We start from the raw sequence: 18,315 nt of genomic DNA, 5'->3' as shown, positions 1-18,315 counted from the left end.
AAGTGTTCATCAACATTCATTATTCTGACATTTGCAAAATCAACGGCAACTAATCGCCATTGGAATCACAGAAGGAGGGCGTTTTCATTAGATACTTAGAGCTTTTAAATATTCTTATATGAAATAAAATAAAGGCCACTAAAATGAAAGACTGAAAAAGGCCTTCCAGCCTGCAAGACAGAAATAGGGGGCCTGTCATCAAAAAATCTACAAACAATAAATGCTGGAGAGGGTGTGGAGAAAAGGGGACCCTCTTGCACTGTTGGTGGGAATGTAAATTGATACAGCCACTATGGAGAACAGTATGAATGTTCCTTAAAAAACTAAAACTAGAACTACCATACAACCCAGCAATCCCACTACTGGGCCTACACCCTGAGAAAACCATAATTCAAAAAGAGTCATGTACCACAATGTTCACTGCAGCTCTATTTACAATAGCCAGGACATGGAAGCAACCTAACTGTCCATCGACAGATGAATGGATAAAGAAGGTGTGGCACATGTATACAATGGAATATTACTCAGCCATAAAAAGAAACGAAACAGTTATTTGTAGTGAGGTGGATGGACCTAGGGTCTGTCATACAGAGTGAAGTAAGTCAGAAAGAGAAAAACAAATACCATATGCTAACACATATATGGAATCTAAAAAAAAAAATGGTTCTGAAGAACCTAGGGGCAGAACAGGAATAAAGACGCAGAGGTAGAGAATGGACTTAAGGACGTGGGGAGGGGGAAGGGTAAGCTGGGACAAAGAGAGTGGCATGGACATATATACACTACCAAATGTAAAACAGCTAGTGGGAAGCAGCCGCATAGCACAGGGAGATCAGCTCTGTGCTTTGTGACCACCTAGAGGGGTGGGATAGGAAGGGTGGGAGGGAGATGCAAGAGGGAGGGATATGGGGATATATGTGTACGTACAGCTGATTCACTTTGTATACAGCAGCAACTAACGCAACATTGTAAAGCAATTATACTCCAATAAAGATGTTAAAAAAAAAAAAAAATAGGGGGCCTGACGGGAGTGTCAGGGCGATGCTGGCCTCACAGAATGAGTTAGGAATTCTCTCCTCTCCACTTTTAAGGAAAGTCTGAGTAGGACTGGTATTAGTTCTTCTTTAGACGTTTGATAGAATTCACCAGTGAAGCCATCGGGTTTTGGGCTTTGTCGGGAGACCTTAAGTTACCGGTTCGGTGGGGATGGGATGTGGTGGGGAGGGGCTTCGGGTGTGGAGCTCTGCCTGGAGGCGGCCCCGGGACCGCGCAGACCGGGATCCCCAGGGTGTGAGCTGAGGACCCCTGCACCTGGTCTGGGGGCCAGGGCAGCAGCTTCCACGAGGGCCTGCCACGGAGGAGGCGGCCCCAGGGCAGCCAGGCCGCCCTGGGCCTCGGGAGAAGGCAGTGTGCTTGAAGCTCTGCTGCTCAGCAAGTGGGAGGGGATAAAAAGGGGGGGACTGTGTGCAGTGCTGCTCCCTGGCTGGTCCCCGTGCTTTTCAAGACAGCCTCCTGACGCTGACAGTCTGTTATGACCCAGCCAACAGAGAGGTTTAAAAATAAAGTTAGAGCTCATTTAAACTGCCAAATGCTTAATAATGGATATCATTACTGACTATATTGATATCTAAAACCAGGATTTTTCAATCTATCCATCCAGTGTGGTAAGAGCCACACCAATGCTTTCTTCACTGAGCTTTATTCACGTGGTAAAAATACTGAAAATTAAAACATGTTATTTTCTAAAATCGGTGCTGTTAGCTAAAATGTGTTTTCATTTATAATTCCAGTGCTAGCTATGATTTGGGGGGCAAGATTCTTTTACCCTAAAAGGCACTATACAGGCAGACCTCATTTTATTGCGTTTCACTTGACTGTGCTTCACAGATGCTGCTTTTTTTTTTTCTTACAAATTGAAGGCCGTGCCAAGACTATCGGCATCATTTTTCCAACGGCATTTGCTTACTTTGTGTCTCTGCATCACATTTTGGTAATTCTTGCAATATTTCAAGCTTTTCATTATTATTATAGTCACAGTGATCTGTGATCAGTGGTCTTTGGTGTCACTACTACGACCCACTGAAGGCTCCGATGATGGTTAGCATTTTTTATCAATAAAGTATTTTTGGGCTTCCCCGGTGGTGCAGTGGTTGAGAATCCGCCTGCCAATGCAGGGGACACGGGTTCGATCCCTGGTCCAGGAAGATCTCACATGCCGCGGAGCAACTAAGCTCGTGTGCCACAACTACTGAGCCTGTGCTCTAGAGCCCGTGAGCCACAACTACTGAGCCCGTGTGCAGCAACTACTGAAGCCCACGTGCCTAGAGCCCGTGCTCCACAATGAGAGAAGCCACTGCAATGAGAAGCCCGCGCACCGCAACGAAGAGTAGCCCCCGCTCGCCGCAACTAGAGAAAGCCCGCACGCAGCAACGAAGACCCAACACAGCCAAAAATAAATAAATAAATAAATAAAATAAATTAAAAAAAAATAAAGTGTTTTTAAATTGAGGTATGTGCATGGCTTTTTTAGACATAACGCTATTACACACTCAACAGACTACAGTATAGTGTAAACATAACTTTTATATGCACCGGGAAAGCAAACAGTTCCTGTGACTTGCGTTATTGAGATGGTCTGGAACCAAACCTGCAGCATCTCTGAGGCCTGCCTGTACAAGCCACATCCGTGGAGCTGGGCAGTCATTATCAATGGCCGCTGACATCGCGGAGGGAAACAAGCAAACGTGTGTACCCACCACCACTGCTGATGAAATGCTCTACCAAACAAAACAGGCAAACTAACAAAACAACAACAGACTCTGATCAAGGCGGGAAATATAGGACGAAGGGGAACTCAGTAAAGGACACCATGTGGACGCAACCAGCAAAAATCCAGACTGGGGACACCCTCCAGGACCAGTTAACCTGGGTTTTCTACAGAGAGATTACAAGGAAAAAGAGACAGGGGAGACCTCTAGATATGGAAAGACTCATCACAAGACTGAGCCATCAATTACAATGTAGGGAGCTGGCCTGGGTCCAGATTCGAACAACTATACTGTCAAGAAATTTTTAATGAGACAATCAGAAATTTGAAGTGACCAGGTGATGATATTCAGGAATTACTGTCAATTTTAAAAGATATGATAATTGGCATTGTGGTCAGAAAAAAAAGAGGATCTTTAATATATTTACAGATGAAATGATATGATGTCTGTCGTTAGCTTCAAACTGGTCTCGGAGTGGGTTGGGGAGAGATGAAACAAGATTTATAAATGAATTGTTAAAGCTAACCTGGGGGACCAGGTCATTAGATTATTCTGTCCATTTTTATGTGTGTTTGAATTTTTCCATAAGAAAAAGTTGAAAATCAAAACCAGGAGAAGGCACTACAGATGGACAGGTCACACCTGAACAATGTGTCGTCTCATGTGCCTGGATTCTGAGTTTTGACACGCAAATTGTAAAGTTTTTTTTTTCCCCAGCAAGAGGAATTGTTATGCTTTCAGAAATGCCTTAAGATCATTTCCAAAGAGTTTGAATATTGTTTTAAAGTATACTGGGGCCTTTAATAAAATAGCATTTCACATGTGCCCTTCCCAAGCAGTTTGTCCAGTTTTGACATCTACTGCTAACAAAATGGAAAAGCTCCATTTTCTTCTGAAAATAATTTTTGGAGTTAGTTGGGGTAATTTGCAAACAATCATGCAGTACGCTTATCTAAGAGGAGAAGCCAAAGACATTTTTGAATGCGATTTCAGAACAGTGCATTTCCTGGACCAAAACATGTGCTTCGGCCTGTGAGGAGGCCGGCACGGTCCCCGACACCGCGCTCGCACTGTAGCATGGGCCCATCTTTGGGAGCGTTCCCATCTCCTGTGACCGACTCCGCCCCCGCCCTGCTCGGAGTTGAACAGAGGCCCCCACTAGGGGTGACCACACGGGCGGAGCCGGGGAGACACACACCCCACGGGAGGCATGGCTTCTGCATGCACCACAGGAAGGACCACACGACAACGAAGGATAACGAAAAACAAGCAGCAACGGTGGCCCAGGCTTACTGCGCCAACTGCTCGTATCCCACTCCTCTCCGGAGCACGCTCACTTTCTCACTCTGCAAAACACCTCTGGCACAAATTCTCTTCTTTCGAACTTGTTCAGCACCACCCTGCCCGCCCCGTCCGCTGGTGATCTGTCCTTCGGCACCGAGTGACAGACGTCCCCCAACGCAGCCCTCGAGTCTGTCCTCCCAGCTGCACCCGGGCCCCGGCCCTCGGCCTTCCCGTCAGCACAGCGGACCCGCATCCCTGCCCCGGCCGGCCGGCTCCTCCCCGTGTGCTCTTCTTCCTTCTCAGTCATCCCCTTTCCTCCATCCTTTCCCCCTTCTCTACTGTATAATCTACACTGAAAATAAACTTAAAAGACGAGGACGCCCTCTGGAGGCTCTGCCACCCTGGAACCCTCGCCTCCCTCCTCTGCTCCCTGAGGGTGCCAAGTCCACCCCCCTCAGGGCTTTCAAACGTCCCGCTCCTTCTGTCTGGGAAGCTCCTCCCCTTGACCCCTGGGTCTCAGGTGTCACCCCCTCAGAGAAGTGCTCCGCTGCGGGCTCTGTCATGTGCCGCCCAGATCCCCCTTCAGGACTGGGACTGATTCTGGATGCGGGGAGATGGCCCTCGGCTGGCAGCGCTCCTCGGGAATCGCTCTGGCTAAGACCCCGGCCCCCAGATGCTGCCCCAAATCCAGGCAGCTCCAAGGGCTGTCCCAGCCCGGAGGTCTCGGCGGGGGCAGTGGCGGCACCGGGCCAGCCTCTCCCTTCCGTACGGGGCCCGGGCGGCTCTCATCGGCACCCGCACTCGCTCTCAGAGTCAGCTTCCCAGAAAACCCAACCCCTGACCTCCATCCAAGATGTCACCTGATCCCTCGTCACCTCATCTTGCTTCATTCCTCCACGTAGCTTCTAGCATTGATATTTGTGTTTATTTCTCATCGTCTGCTTCTTATCACTAGAACCTAAGTTCCAGCAGAGCCAGGGGCTGGTCTTGTTTATCTTTGTGTCTCCAGAGCCCACACCGGGGCCTGGCCCAGAAGACAGAGTTGTCAAAGGAACAGACGAAGTGACTCAGCCTCTGTGCCTCTTACCGGCTTGTTTACGATTACAGATAACGTACACACAGGGTTTACACAGCACACTTTCCGAAGGTGTAATGATCAGATCACTATGTTCAACCTTAAGTCTTCCTTCAGAAAACAATATGAAAACTGAAGAAAATGCAGAAAAAGGTCACTACAGGTCTAAAGGACTGCAGCCATGACCAAAAGCAAGGAGAGCTTAAAACCTGATACAGTCTGGCAAACAATGGACCTACTGTGTGTAAACTGTCATTTACAGATAAACTAAAAACAAAGGGGGGACTGAAGTTAAGGAAGTTGAAAGGCTATGTGGCAGGGGAATCTGCAGGCCCTGGGAGGAAGTCTGCACCCCACCTGAGGCTCATCACCTTCCTGTGTGGAGGGAAAAGCACCCCGCATCACCAGAGCCTGCTGTTCAGGATCGGGGTACACCGGGCCTTACTCACAGGAGACGTGGTTTCTGGTTTGGACACTGGCGCTTTAAAGGTAGAAGCGTTTTGGGAAACAACTCCTTTCTTTTCTGCAGCCGCCCCCGTGGATGAACGTTCTAAGTAATCTGGCGGGGGAATGACGACGCTGCTTTTCTCAGACAAGTTCATCGTGCTCACGCTTCGTACTGATATCAAGCTAGCGAACAAGAACCAGAGGATACAAGTTAGATGAGACCTGGCCCCTGCACCCCAAACATCCCCAATCTCCTATGGCCAGAACTACGGTGGATTAATAATCCAATACGGTGAGGGAGGAGGAGATTACAACACACACTATATATATGACACTGCAGTGTTTCTGCTGACTTATAAATGTACACTCGAAAGAAATCCTTTAAAAGACACGACAAAAGAAAAGGAGAGGAAAACTGGCTCAATTAGGGGCTGGCTCTTAATTCAAGGAGTTCAATAAGAAAATACAGCAAATGCCTTGAGCAAAAGCATCGAGCACTTCAGACTAAAAAATCTCAGAATTTTAACATCCTAAAAATATTTAGTTTCATTCCTTGGCCACTGGCAGCTGAGATATTCTGCAAGGGATGGAGACACACAGATGGCTTGGAGCAAGTATAATGGAACGACTTGCGGGGGGCATCAGGTGCGGCGTCCACGGTCCGCCGGGGACAGCAGGATGGGTCAGGACGGTTGCTCTGACATGGGAAACACTGTGGCCAAGGTGGTTTGTGGTCAAGACGATGCCACATTCAGTTTGGACATGTTTCTGAGGACCCACGCCACATACAAACATTCACGTCTTGGCTGGGAGAGACCTGTCTGCGTTAGTCTAGTCTTGGCTCCACCACTTCCAGCTCCTTGAGCAAGTTATTACACCTTTCCGTGCCCGTTTTCTCAATTTTCAAGCAGGGACCTATCTCACAAGGTTGTATGATGATTAAATGACCTGGTCAGTGTAAGGCACTTTGGACAGTTCCTAAGTGACGGTGATGATGATCATTATCTGGGTGGGATACAGACGTGGGGGGCGGTGTCGGCACAGAGGTGCTGAGTGAAGCCTGTTGTTGTAATTCGAGCTTAGGGAGCAGACACGGTGGCCAAGGAAGCACCGAAAAGGAAAAAAGGACTGAGGGCAGATCCCGAGGACACCTATGTCTAAGCACAGGGCAGAGGAGAGATCTGAAACGGTACTGAAGATGGATGGCTGGTGAAGTGGAGGGAAAATAAAGAGTGCAAGGGCAAGAGAACATTCCAGAAAAAGTGTTCATCAGTGTTAAAGGCTGCCGAGTAAGACCAAGACAGAGCACACGGGCCTTGGATTCAGCTGCGGTGGGTGGTGGGGAGACTGCTTCTGAGGCTGAAGGGGGGTTCTGGGGCGCGTCTCTTTCCAGCAGATGGTCAGTGAAGTGTGTGGGCAACAGAAGTCAGGAAGGAAACAATCATGGAGCAGCAATCCCCCGCAACCCCCCCCACTACTCCACACCATCTGCGGCTTCCCCATGGGCTCTGCTACACATCCAGGTTAATTCTGACACGCCTGAGAACACGAGGTCGAGGTGCGTTTTCTGCCCCTGGGCCATCTGAGCCACAGGCAGGTCCTACCTTGGCCCGGGCACGCTCACGGTCTCCTCCTCGTTTTCCTCCAGCAACTTTGTGTATGACGACGGGAACCAACCCCTCCTGCAGGTGAAGAGTGGGGAGAAGACCTTGCTGTGATGCTCACAGCAGGCAAGCAAGCCATAAACACACCCAGGAACGGCTCGGTGACAGCTCAGGGGCAGGCCGGGCCACTTTCATCACAGTCTCTCATAGGTATCTTACATACAGCATTACTTTTATTTGGATTCCCTTTTTGTCTTTTGTTTCCATATTGGTTTTACTTAATACCTGAATAATCTACACAGAAACTTGATTTAACCTACTTCCTGTAAAGCTTATGCACGTACAGTTGAAATGATGACACTGGCATTTAAACTATTCACCTGCTAAATCTTAACAAAGTATATCCTGAGAAATCTGAAGTCACGTGAAAAAAAACATTTAAAACTACTTTCAGAAGTGACTCCTATTTATGCATCAAATTCATCTATACGCGCACACACATACAGAAAACAGCTTGGAAATGACTGGGAATAGAATAACCGCAGTTAACTAAACTATAACTATCACTAAGCTATGAGCCTAACTGTGGTGAAAATGCTAATCTGCCCACAAGGAAGACCTGCTACGAGGAGAGACAGCGGCCCTCTCGGCGGGGGACCGCCGGGCCCCGTGCGGAGGCTCCTCCCGAGACCTACACTTTGGTGTCCTCATGCTCTCCGTACAGCCAGCCGTCCTTCTCCTCGGAGACGAGCAGCGTGATGACGTCTCCCTGCGCGAAGCTAAGTAAGGTCTGGTTAGCGCCGGCCGTGTGCGGAAAGATGGTTTTCACTTTCTGCTTTTTTACTCTGTTCAGTCCGGTGGCAACAGAAACCGACCGCTGTAAACTGGGGTCATCTGAAGAACCTGTCAAAAATGAACCGAGCAGTGATGGCTTTTCAAGGAAGGATGATCAGGCAAGTTCAAAGGAGCCAACCCCAGGAAACCACCCGCCCCCATCTCTCCAGCACCCTCATTCCACTGAGACGCCAAGCGGATTGTATTTCCACACCTCCACCTATGCCTCGATGGACAGGGACAGCAAGGGACAGCAGCAAAGCCATGGCCCGAGGCCTCTCAGAGGAGGGTCCCTGTGGCTAAAGGCTCTTCTCCAGACCGAGAGGATAAAGCAGTGTAGCCAAGCTTCATCTGCACCGATTCAATCAGGATGGCTCTTAAAGAGGCAAAGTGCTCCACCACCAAGTGGCCCACAGCTTTCCTTGCCCCGCTCCCCGAGAACAAATCACAGAGGCGCTGTGAGGCACCAGCTCAGACCAAACTGTCCAAGGCCTGTGCCACAAAAAAGAGAGAAACTGGAAACGTAGACGTTCTTGCTGCCACGGCTGCTCACCTGCGAGCGTGGCAGGGATGTGGTGAGGACAAGTCACGTGTACTGACCCCTCCCTAGGTGCCGTGGCAGAGGCAGGAACCAGATGGAACCAGATGCGGGCGGCCTGGCTGCATGGCCTAACGCTGCACTATGTCATGTCTCAGCTCAACGCAGCCTGATATGTACCAGCCCTACCCCACCAACCCCAAAATTGGAATGGAAATATTTTTTTCCAGATTTTTTTTCCACTCAAATTTTGGTAGCCCACTATTTACTATAAAACAATGCAAAATCTCTTTCTGCATCATTCTCGCAAATTCTTAATAACTACAATGTAAACTTTGCTATCTCTTCAACATGCCACATACTCTAATTACCTCGGCTGTATTGAATTCAATGATTTTCATTTAGTTTTTACCAATAAGAACCAAAGAATCATTTGAATGATTGGGCTGCACACAGCACTGTATATTTTAACTGTATGTTATATATAACTTATAGTTCTTCAAAGGCAAATGGCTACAGAGTATCATCTTTCCAGCTGACATTCTGAAAATCCCATCTCTTCCCCAAGAGCTGCACGCGCTGGACAGCCTGTGGGCTCTCGCGAGCAGCACGCCGTGTGACTGCCACAACTTCACACCCAAGGGGCCCGTGAGTCCCCCCCACAGAGACGGGTCTGGCGCCACGACAGTCTCGAGGTCCTGGGTGCCAAAGACTCTGTGTAGGCAGAGTGGAGCCTAACCAAAGCCAGCTGAAATGCCTGCAAACGATAACTGGTCCCAATTTACTGAAATGGAGTCAACCGGGTTAAGAAATTTAAGCAGGTAGAACCTAAGCCCCCAGAAAGCATGAAAGGCTCTGTTAGAGACGATGAAAACACTGATTATAATTCAAACGAAGCCTACTGCTAAGACTGATAACCATTAATTCTGTCATGTGAACTTCTACAGTTTGTTTCATTGAAAAAAAGAAATTTTAGTCCAACTGCCACAAATACGTAACACAGCGCAAGGCTCTGTAAGTTATATCCCATTTCTTTTAAAATATAACACCTTTCAATAGGATGTTCACTCTATGTAAACATCGATCTGTATATAGAATTAGCATGTGTCAAAGCAACGTGTCTTATGGTTTTAGAATAAACCTAGACCCCATCAGGAGGTGTGAGTTCCTCCAAGCCAGTGTGGAGCAGGTGCTACCATACATGTGTATTTACCTCTATCTCAAGGCACACTTATCCTAAATATTTACAAAATTTTAAAGGTACTTTAAAAGAAATCCAACTAAGTATCTTACCTGTTGAATTATATTTTCTTTCTGAATTCTGTGCGACTGTGGCTGGGTTATTAAACATATCAATCAAAGGGCTCGTTGACGCTCTGGCTGAAGGAGCCGAGGGGATCTTTGGTGAATATTTAGAAAGGGTGTCATAATCTCGCCCAACCTGTGAAAAATTCCTTCTTAGTTTAACATTAGTATAACACAGCAATGGCATTAGACAGATCCCCAGGACTGTTCTGCATTACATGCTTTAAATTCCATTTTTTCCCCCAAATTTTTTGTAGGGCAATGCCCCTTTTTGAATTATTTCAAGAACACCATGTCCTTTTTTCCATTTTTGTCTCTTTTTTTTTTTTTAGAGCAGTTACTCCCCATCCCCCACCCCTTGAAAAGCACGCATCGCCTTCCTGTCCCTATGGATTTTTAGGTTCCCTTTTAAGTGCTGCTTGGCTAAAGGCATCTACATTTAAAATTATTTTTCCACAGAATTTTGAGTGCATTACTCCATTACTTTCTAACATCTTGTTTTCCAGCATCAGTGGGATTCTCTCTTCTTCGTGAGTAATCTATTTTTGCCCTCCCTGAAAGTTTTCAGAATCCTCTCTTTATCGCTAGCGTTCTGCCATCTGTTGAGGTTCTGGTCTTTTCCATTCAGCCAGGATCACCCTGCCTGCGGTGTTAAAGGCCAGGTTACCGCGGTCATCTCCACCGGGACCTCGGTTACAGCAGGGCAGGGGGAGAAGTGGTGGGAAACGAGTGTGTACCCGTGGGCCAGCCGCGGCCTAAGAGAGGGAGAGGGTTGATGTCTGGTGCCCACGCTGCTGGAAGGGTAAGTCGCCATTTACTGGACGGGAAAGACTGAGGAGAAGTGGGGTTAGAGGGAGAGCCTCAGGTATGTGGTTTTGGACACGCTGAGCGGGAAGATCCCCACTTGACATGCGGGCGGTGAGGCCCCAGGTGGCAGCTGGACGTACCTCCTGCGTTTCAACCCAGCTAACATTACGTTTATCCTCTTTGATTTTTTCTTTTAAATCCTGTTTTTGCACTGTATTTTGGGAGAGTTCTTTGGCTTAATTTCCCAAGCTGATCCATTCTGCTAAGGAGCCCAGCTGTTGTTTTGGGGTGTTTTTGGAGGGGACGAGGGGGAAATGAAAAACTTTAATTTTAGAAAAATTTTGAACAGGTACATAAGTAGAGAAAACAGCACAATAAATCTCCATGTACCCAACACCTAGCTTCAACAATGACCAATCCACGGCCATTCTCGTTTCCTGTATGCCCCATCCATCTTCCCCCACAACTGGATTATTTTGAAGCGAATCTCAGACATACCATTTTAACTATAAATAATAATCCTTTTAAATTTCTAAGACAGCTGACTCTTCTCTGTGGTTGTAATAGCCTTTCATCTCTTTTCTCCTCTGCCCTGTTGGCTCTGTTGCCCCTTTTACTGGGCATTCCAGTTTTTACTTTGGTGCGTCTTTTTATGACACTGGTTTCCCCCACCTGTTCAGTGACTGCTGGTTGTCTGTCCATCTTTGTACTGGGTGGCGGTCCCCATTCTGTTTACTGTACACGACAGTCTGTGTTTTCCCTGTGCTCCTGACGGCATGTGATGTGGGGAAGAGGCGAGACACACCCCCAGGAGTGAGCCCCACCCTTCAGTCCACACATGCGGTTTCAGTTCACAGACGAAAGCCCGGGCTGCCTGTGGTTTAGCACAAATGGGACAAGCGGAGGGACCAAGCAGCCTGGACAGCCTGAACCAGCTCCCCAGCCGACAACACACAGGACACCCCAGCGTCTTCCCCGCTTCTTGGGTCCACTGGCTCTGAACTGACGGCTCCACCCTCTGCAGGAACCTTGCCCTGCACGTCTTCCCTGGGCCTGAGATGTCCTTCTATTTTCATTCTGCACACGCTGACCTTGCCTTGCTCGCTCTGGAGACTCCTTCAGCGTTTCTGGTCCATTAACAGCACGTGCTCTTTATTTGCCCACGCGGCTATGGATCTATTAGGCAGGTTGATGGCTGGTCATTAATATCTTTGCTGTCATTTCAGAGGGCTTTACATGGACAGGGAGGGTGGACTGACTCATGTGTTCTAACTACCTGCTGGATTCGAATCTCCACACGTGTTTGTGAAAAAATAATAAAGCCCATGTTCAAAGAACAGTGAACTACGATGCTTGAATTCATTACCTGGAATACTGGGGTGATTGTTTTTTTCCTCAGGTGCCTTATGTAGTGATGAATGGCACCAGAGTTTTGCTAATCTGTGTTCTAAGACACTTTACGCTTCCTTCAGTGGGAATAAACTTATAAAATTGGAATCATTACAATTAAAAACAGTATCAGTAAAAATCTCCAAAACAAAGATTACAGTGCTAACACACTGTGAAACATTTGCACATCTAGTTTCAAATCTGAAGGTAAGGGGATAAAAGAAAAGGCAGGCCCTAGAAGTAATACAGGAGGACCCGTGATTTCCACTAACAAAGAAGGCCTTGGTCTGTCGTGCAAATTTGGCTGAAATCTTATTAGCAAACATAAAACCGAAATCTTGAGGAGACAACCAGCTCTTACCATGCTGCTTCTCTCGATCATGGGTGAAGGCAGAGGTGTTCCAGACATTGGGGTAGAGATTGGGGTCTTAATTTCTTCGATCATATGCATGATTTTCTCTGGTACTTTGGTGGCATCACCACATGTTTCTTGCCACTTAGGCAGTTTGGAATTGATCAATTCTGCAGACTATAAATTCAAAAGAAACAAAACCAAAGACAAATGTGTACTGTTGGAAGGACTGACACAAATTACAAACACTACTAATGTATTCCTGGCTTACCACTGGAAGTGTGGGAGCTATGAGTTAAATTCAGTGAGGAGCTTAAGCACCTATGGGTATCTGCTGTGTCTTATTTGCTGAGGATGTAGGCTCCTGTTCTAAAGGAATTTACCGTCTCCCTCAGGGTGAATACAGAGTTCAAGACTAATACCAGGATTGTACATGATTCAGAAGAAGTTCAAAAACTAAAAGAGAAGGTGGAGCAATCCGTCTTAATCCCCATGTTCCCCCCGCGGCCCCAGAACTGCCAATCCCTGCTGTCTTCCTCCCACGAGAAGCACCTCTGACCGAGCGACAGGACCAGGAGTGGACTCTGTGCGCGTGTGTACGTTCGTGTGCACTAAACACTGTCCTACGTACTTCATCCTTGTTAATTCACTGCATCTGCCCCACAATCCTAAAGTAGGTACCATTCTCATCCCCATTTCACAGATGAGGAAACTGAGAACTTTGAGAGGCTAAGTAACTGGCTAACACAGCTTTCCATGGTAGATCCAGGACCCTGAGGTTTCAACTACTGGGACCTCAGGGAAACCGGATTGGCGTGTTAGAGGAGTGAATCAGACCTGCCCTGAGAAGTTCCTCTACGGGACAGAGGGACTAGAGCAGAGCATGGTGGGTCTTCAGAGTCAGGGGCACTGCTGAGGGGAAGCCCCGCCCACAGGCCGGCTGGGCTCTGGGGCAGGCCGACCATGGGCTTTGCAGAAACGCTGGGCTGCAGAACAGAGAGATGCAGAAGGACAGCGACGAGACCCCTTAGCCCCAGAGGCAGAGGCATCTGTCCGGGTTCCCACAGCCTGGCTCTCCCTCCAACTGGACTCCCAGACTCCCCGGAGCCTTTCCAAGAACCCCTTTTTCCAGGGCGGCAATCTAGTTGGAAAAGGGAAGTAGGGGATCTTTTTTGAAACTATTTTCATAACCACCACACTGTTTTCATCTAGGCTCTGTGTCCATCAGAAGTGGGCTGGGGGAGTTGGTGTAAATCCTAAGCCCCGCCCCTCACACCACCCTGTCTCCTGCCTGTGACGCAGACACACCGGGGACCAACTACTAAGCCTGCTTCACCCAGGACTGGGATCAGGGAAGGCACAAAAGCGGTTTCAGAGACTTGAAGAGACTTCTGCTAGAGAAAGGAGGAGATCTGGCTTGCGTCACACTAAAAAACGTAATAGGGACTCAAGGTTAAGTGTAAGAAAGACTCTGTCAACAACTAGAGCTCTCTGGAAATATGCCATGTTGCCTCATGACACAGCAAGTACCCCATTGCTGGGGGGTGGTGTCACCACAGAGAGCTTCAAGGTTGCTTCTGTGCCCCTCCAGCCCACGACCCTGCCCCAATAGGACACTGTCACCATGGAAACATTAGTACGTATGCACTGGTGACAAAAGCGCTCATCTAATGCAGCATATTTTTCTTTCCTGTAACAATCTGAGACCTTAGGTATTTAGATTTGGTAGCTGAATATTCCTTAAAGTTTCAAAAACTTTATGGAATATGTAACCTGTGATATATGCATACCTACAAGTCCAAGTTTTTTTTTCCCCTGAAAGGAGGAAGTTGCGCTATATTCAAGCTCTTACAAAGCTTCTCATATCACGGAGTGCTCTCTAAATTACTTTATTATGAATAACAATGAATATTTGACTTCAGTCAATGCTAGTTCTGGATGCTTACATAAGCCCAATAGAATTCATAATTTAAAAAACAAAGAGAGAGAGGAAAGGAAATTTAACACACGGTTTGTAATGATTCCTGGAAATATAACCTCACAACTGCACGCGCTGAAGGAGGGGGATAAATCCAGTCACGCAGCTGATGCGACCTTGAACAGACACACAACCTGAAGAGGAGTGAAAAAGGAGCCCCCACCAGCTGTCCTGAGGCTGTGAATGGGGTCTGTGGCCTGGGATAGAATTTCCAGCAGCCCCATCTACGTGGACCCCCAAGGTGAGCATCTCAGGCCACCCAGGTGGGCTGGACCTGGGGCCTGCCGGAACTCACCCCGTGGTTCTGGGGAAGACACTGATGTTGAAGATGCATCAGAAAGAGTCTGAGAAAAGCTGACTCATGGGTGAGAAAAGGAAAAAAGTGTCGTTTCTCAGTTATTCATTAAATATGAATGTGTTACTAAATTAAACAAGCATTTGACCATTTCATTGACATTTCTAAAAGTTTACACATTCAAGTTGGTCAAAAATTATTTCCTTGGGGAACTTCCCTGGTGGTCCAGTGATTAGGAATCCACCTTCCAATGCAGGGGACGCAGGTTCAATCCCTGGCAGGGAACTAAAATCCCACATGCCATTTGGCAACTAAACGCACGCGTTCTAGAGCCTGGGCGCCGCAATGAAAGATCCCGCATGCCACAGCTACGATATCCCGTGTGCCGCAACTAAGACCCAATGCAGCCAGATAAATAAATAAATAACTATTATAAAAAATTTATTTCCTTGGAATCTTCTCCCTGGCAAAATAAGCCTTTTGCTTTATATTTGGGCACGTATGGAAGGTGAAACATTTCAAGGGCATTTAAATATGAATAAAATTAGTCCACACAACGCAATTTGCCACCACACCCACCTGTAAGTGATACTGATGAATGTGATTTGCGAAGCTGCAGTGTTTGTCAACTAGGAAGCAGAAGCGCCTTTTCTCTTCAAGTAGAGCTTCTTTGCAACCATCTGCAATAAATTTCTGGATTTCATTCTGGCGAGAAGTAATGGTTTCTACATACTAGGAAAATAAATAATAATTATACAAGTATGACATGAGGAATCAAATAGCTACACAACCTGACACTTATCTTCTCCCATCTTTATGCTTGGTTTATTTTGATAATGGAGTAAGTGCTAAATGCAGATAAACATTAGACAAAACGACGTACTTGTAACCTGATCTGAGCAGATGGCAAATTCTCATTAAGATCCCTGACTCATGCTTGGAGAGAAGTTGCCAAAGGCCTTACATTCCACTGGGCAATTTGCACAAAATATTACTTTGTAATCCAGGGATATGATCATGTTTTATTGGAAAATCGTGGGACCAAAAAGTTCGGAACCAGAAGAAAGTTCAAGTTCAAATCCCAGTTCCAAGTGCCAACCATGTGACTTAACCTAACTAAGCCTCACTTTCCCCATCTGTAAAATGGAGATAGTAATGCTTACACTGGGGAGTCCCTGACCCTCCCTGAGTTGGGAGAAGATGCCAATGCTCTTGACTAATTATCCTTAACTCCGGGGAACTCTGCGGCCTTCAGCTCCTACCAAGTTGAAATGCTTATTTTTAACTTTCAACAGCTGCACAACAGTGACGGATAAAGTATAGACTGACTGAGGTGATCACGCTTCCCAGTTAACTGTATAAATCATCAACCCCAAAATAAAGTAAAATAGTGCTGAAAAGTTCACCTCAATCTCCTTGTGTTCATATTTGAGTGCATTTCGTCCTCCTTGACTTTTCCTTCTGATCTTCTTCAATTCAGCTTGAGATTTCTCCAAAGAATCTAATTTATTCCTGTGTTCTGCTTGGTATCTTTTGAGAGTCGCCTGTAAGTTAAACGTTGCACTTATTTTTACTGCAGCACCAGGCAAAGTGTCAGGCGGTTACTCTTGCTGCGTTTCCACTGGGCGTGGTGGCAACAGGCGCACGCTTCACGCTGCCCTGCCTGGCTGCAGGTATCCCCACTTCACACCACCCCCCTCCGCTCCTTCAATTTCAATGTCCTGTCCTGAAGTTCCCCGTTTATACGATGAGCCCCTGACCAGAAGGGCAGCTTCTCGGAGGAAAACAATGTCGTTTCTTTCTTTCATTCCTTTTTTCTCCAAGGTTTTTGGACCCTGGGTAGCCTGTAAGTGCTTTGGTGAATAAATGAACAATATCAACTCACACACTCCTGACTGTTTTATGACTTAACGATTTCAAGAAACAGAATGAACAAGAGCCATCGCTTCCGGTGATTCTGAGGGCTGTGAAACAGAGTGTTCTGGAGCCTCACAGACCTGGGTTAGAATTCTGGCTTCATCCCTCATTTCCTGTGTGATCTCAGCAATTACTTAATTTTTCTGAAATCCATGCTTACCCTCTAATCTGTACAGTGGGGATAGTAAGAGTACCTATGTTACAGAGTTTCTGTGGGGATAAAAATCAGGTAACGCACGTAAAGAGCTTGGTATTACATCCTCCTGGCCGCAGAGCGCGTGCACGCAGGGCAGCAGGATGACTTCAGGGTGACCCCCACCGCTTACTGCCATGCGGGGCTCGTGGAGAAGAAGGGGGGCTTCGGGTGGCCAAGGAAGCAGCTACAGTGCAGCAGAAAGGCGAGGCGGAAGGAGCAAACTGCTGGAATCGACACTGCCGTAGGGCAACAGGGGAGAGACACCACGATGGGACCCGGAGCCCCAGGGGGCCCCAGACGGCATCCTCCCACGGCTCACGTCCGCAAGTGCCGGTGTGTGAAAGCAACAGATGCACTAACGCAGATGCAGGTGTCATCCACATATGCGTGTTCCTTGAAAACAATGTTTTCCAGAAGTGTATGATTCCCTACAGGATTTCCTGCTATGCTTTTTAGTAAAGATCCCAAGCGTTAGCACTTGGCCCACTCAGCCCAAAGGGACCTTGTCGGTGTTATGCGGCCGTGTACACACTCGACGGCCAGCTCCATCATACCTGCTGCCGCCGAGTCAGCAGTGGGGGAAGTTGTCCTCGAGCTCAGCCATCAGGCAAGTGCAGCCTTCGCGAGAGCTGGGCCCCCGGCCCCGGGCCACCTCCACCCACGGGAGGTGCAGCACAACTAGGTACTCACGTTCATATATTTTACATCAAGTTCCGTCTTCTTCTCCAGCTCATGGATAATCTCCTTATGGAATTTTCTGAACTGTGAACGCAAGGAAATGAAAAATTCAGCCCAGGTGTGAGACTTGAAGTGAAATAAAATTTAAAAATAAAAAAGTATATTTGGTAAATATAAAAACAGTTCACATACATTTTCATCAAGGCTCTCGTTGAGTTTCTTGTGGATACTCGAAATCTCTATGAGAACGTGGCCTGTGGACAAAACCAGGTATGTTAGGGCAAAAAGCCATTGTGTGGTTTTTGTAAAGATACGAAGGGAAGTAAAGTGGTGGATGAAGCCCAGTCCCCGGCTGCTCCCAGAGCAGGTGGGCACCAGCCCCGTGGCACTGGGAACACCGGCTGCGTCCTGACAGCGGGGGTGGGTCAGACGGACGCAGCTGACAGCAAACTTACTCCACAACATCGTTCGTCAAAAGCACGCCAACTCTGTCTTCAAACTCACGCTGTTCTCTCGCCATTTACTCATTCCCTACGCTGAACCCTATTTATCTGGTTTAATTGTTAAATTCTCTTACAAGAGATTATTTTGGTCATTATAGTACTAACTGTAGGAACAAGTGACTTATTTTCATCTAATCCTGGGTAATCTGATTATCTGTCAGGCATAAAAGATAGAGGTTATTTTCTCTTTCTCATATTAGTTCTCGTTATCATTCTGGAAAATCTCAATGCCACGGGAAACTGCAGCAGGGACAGTGTTCTGCCTCATGTCTCCTGGGGCTGCACCGTTCTCTGAAACGACTACACCGAAGAGAATGTTCCGGGACAAAGGAGTGTTGCTCCAAA

The 18,315-nt window shown here is 47.3% G+C and overlaps 1 protein-coding gene across 3 annotated transcripts in view; it reads right to left on the bottom strand.

Annotated features, from left to right (window-relative positions):
- BAIAP2L1 (BAR/IMD domain containing adaptor protein 2 like 1) overlaps window positions 1-18,315 on the bottom strand; it is an 85,074-nt gene that overhangs the window by 9,946 nt on the left and 56,813 nt on the right. For 2 of the 3 annotated variants that reach the window (XM_082428924.1, XM_082428925.1), the window contains 9 exons: window positions 17,660-17,721; window positions 17,480-17,551; window positions 16,083-16,220; window positions 15,256-15,408; window positions 12,413-12,580; window positions 9,844-9,991; window positions 7,874-8,081; window positions 7,179-7,256; window positions 5,577-5,757 (listed from right to left, as the gene is read on the bottom strand). In XM_082428924.1, the coding sequence (XP_082285050.1) occupies window positions 5,577-5,757; window positions 7,179-7,256; window positions 7,874-8,081; window positions 9,844-9,991; window positions 12,413-12,580; window positions 15,256-15,408; window positions 16,083-16,220; window positions 17,480-17,551; window positions 17,660-17,721 (1,208 nt within the window). The remainder of the gene's footprint in view (window positions 1-5,576; window positions 5,758-7,178; window positions 7,257-7,873; window positions 8,082-9,843; window positions 9,992-12,412; window positions 12,581-15,255; window positions 15,409-16,082; window positions 16,221-17,479; window positions 17,552-17,659; window positions 17,722-18,315) is intronic. The other variant, XM_082428926.1, reaches the window with a different exon arrangement.

This window comes from Balaenoptera physalus (assembly GCF_965194825.1).
Source record: "Balaenoptera physalus genome assembly, chromosome: 16".
NCBI lineage: Eukaryota > Metazoa > Chordata > Mammalia > Artiodactyla > Balaenopteridae > Balaenoptera > Balaenoptera physalus.
This window is presented reverse-complemented; position numbering and strand designations above follow the sequence as displayed.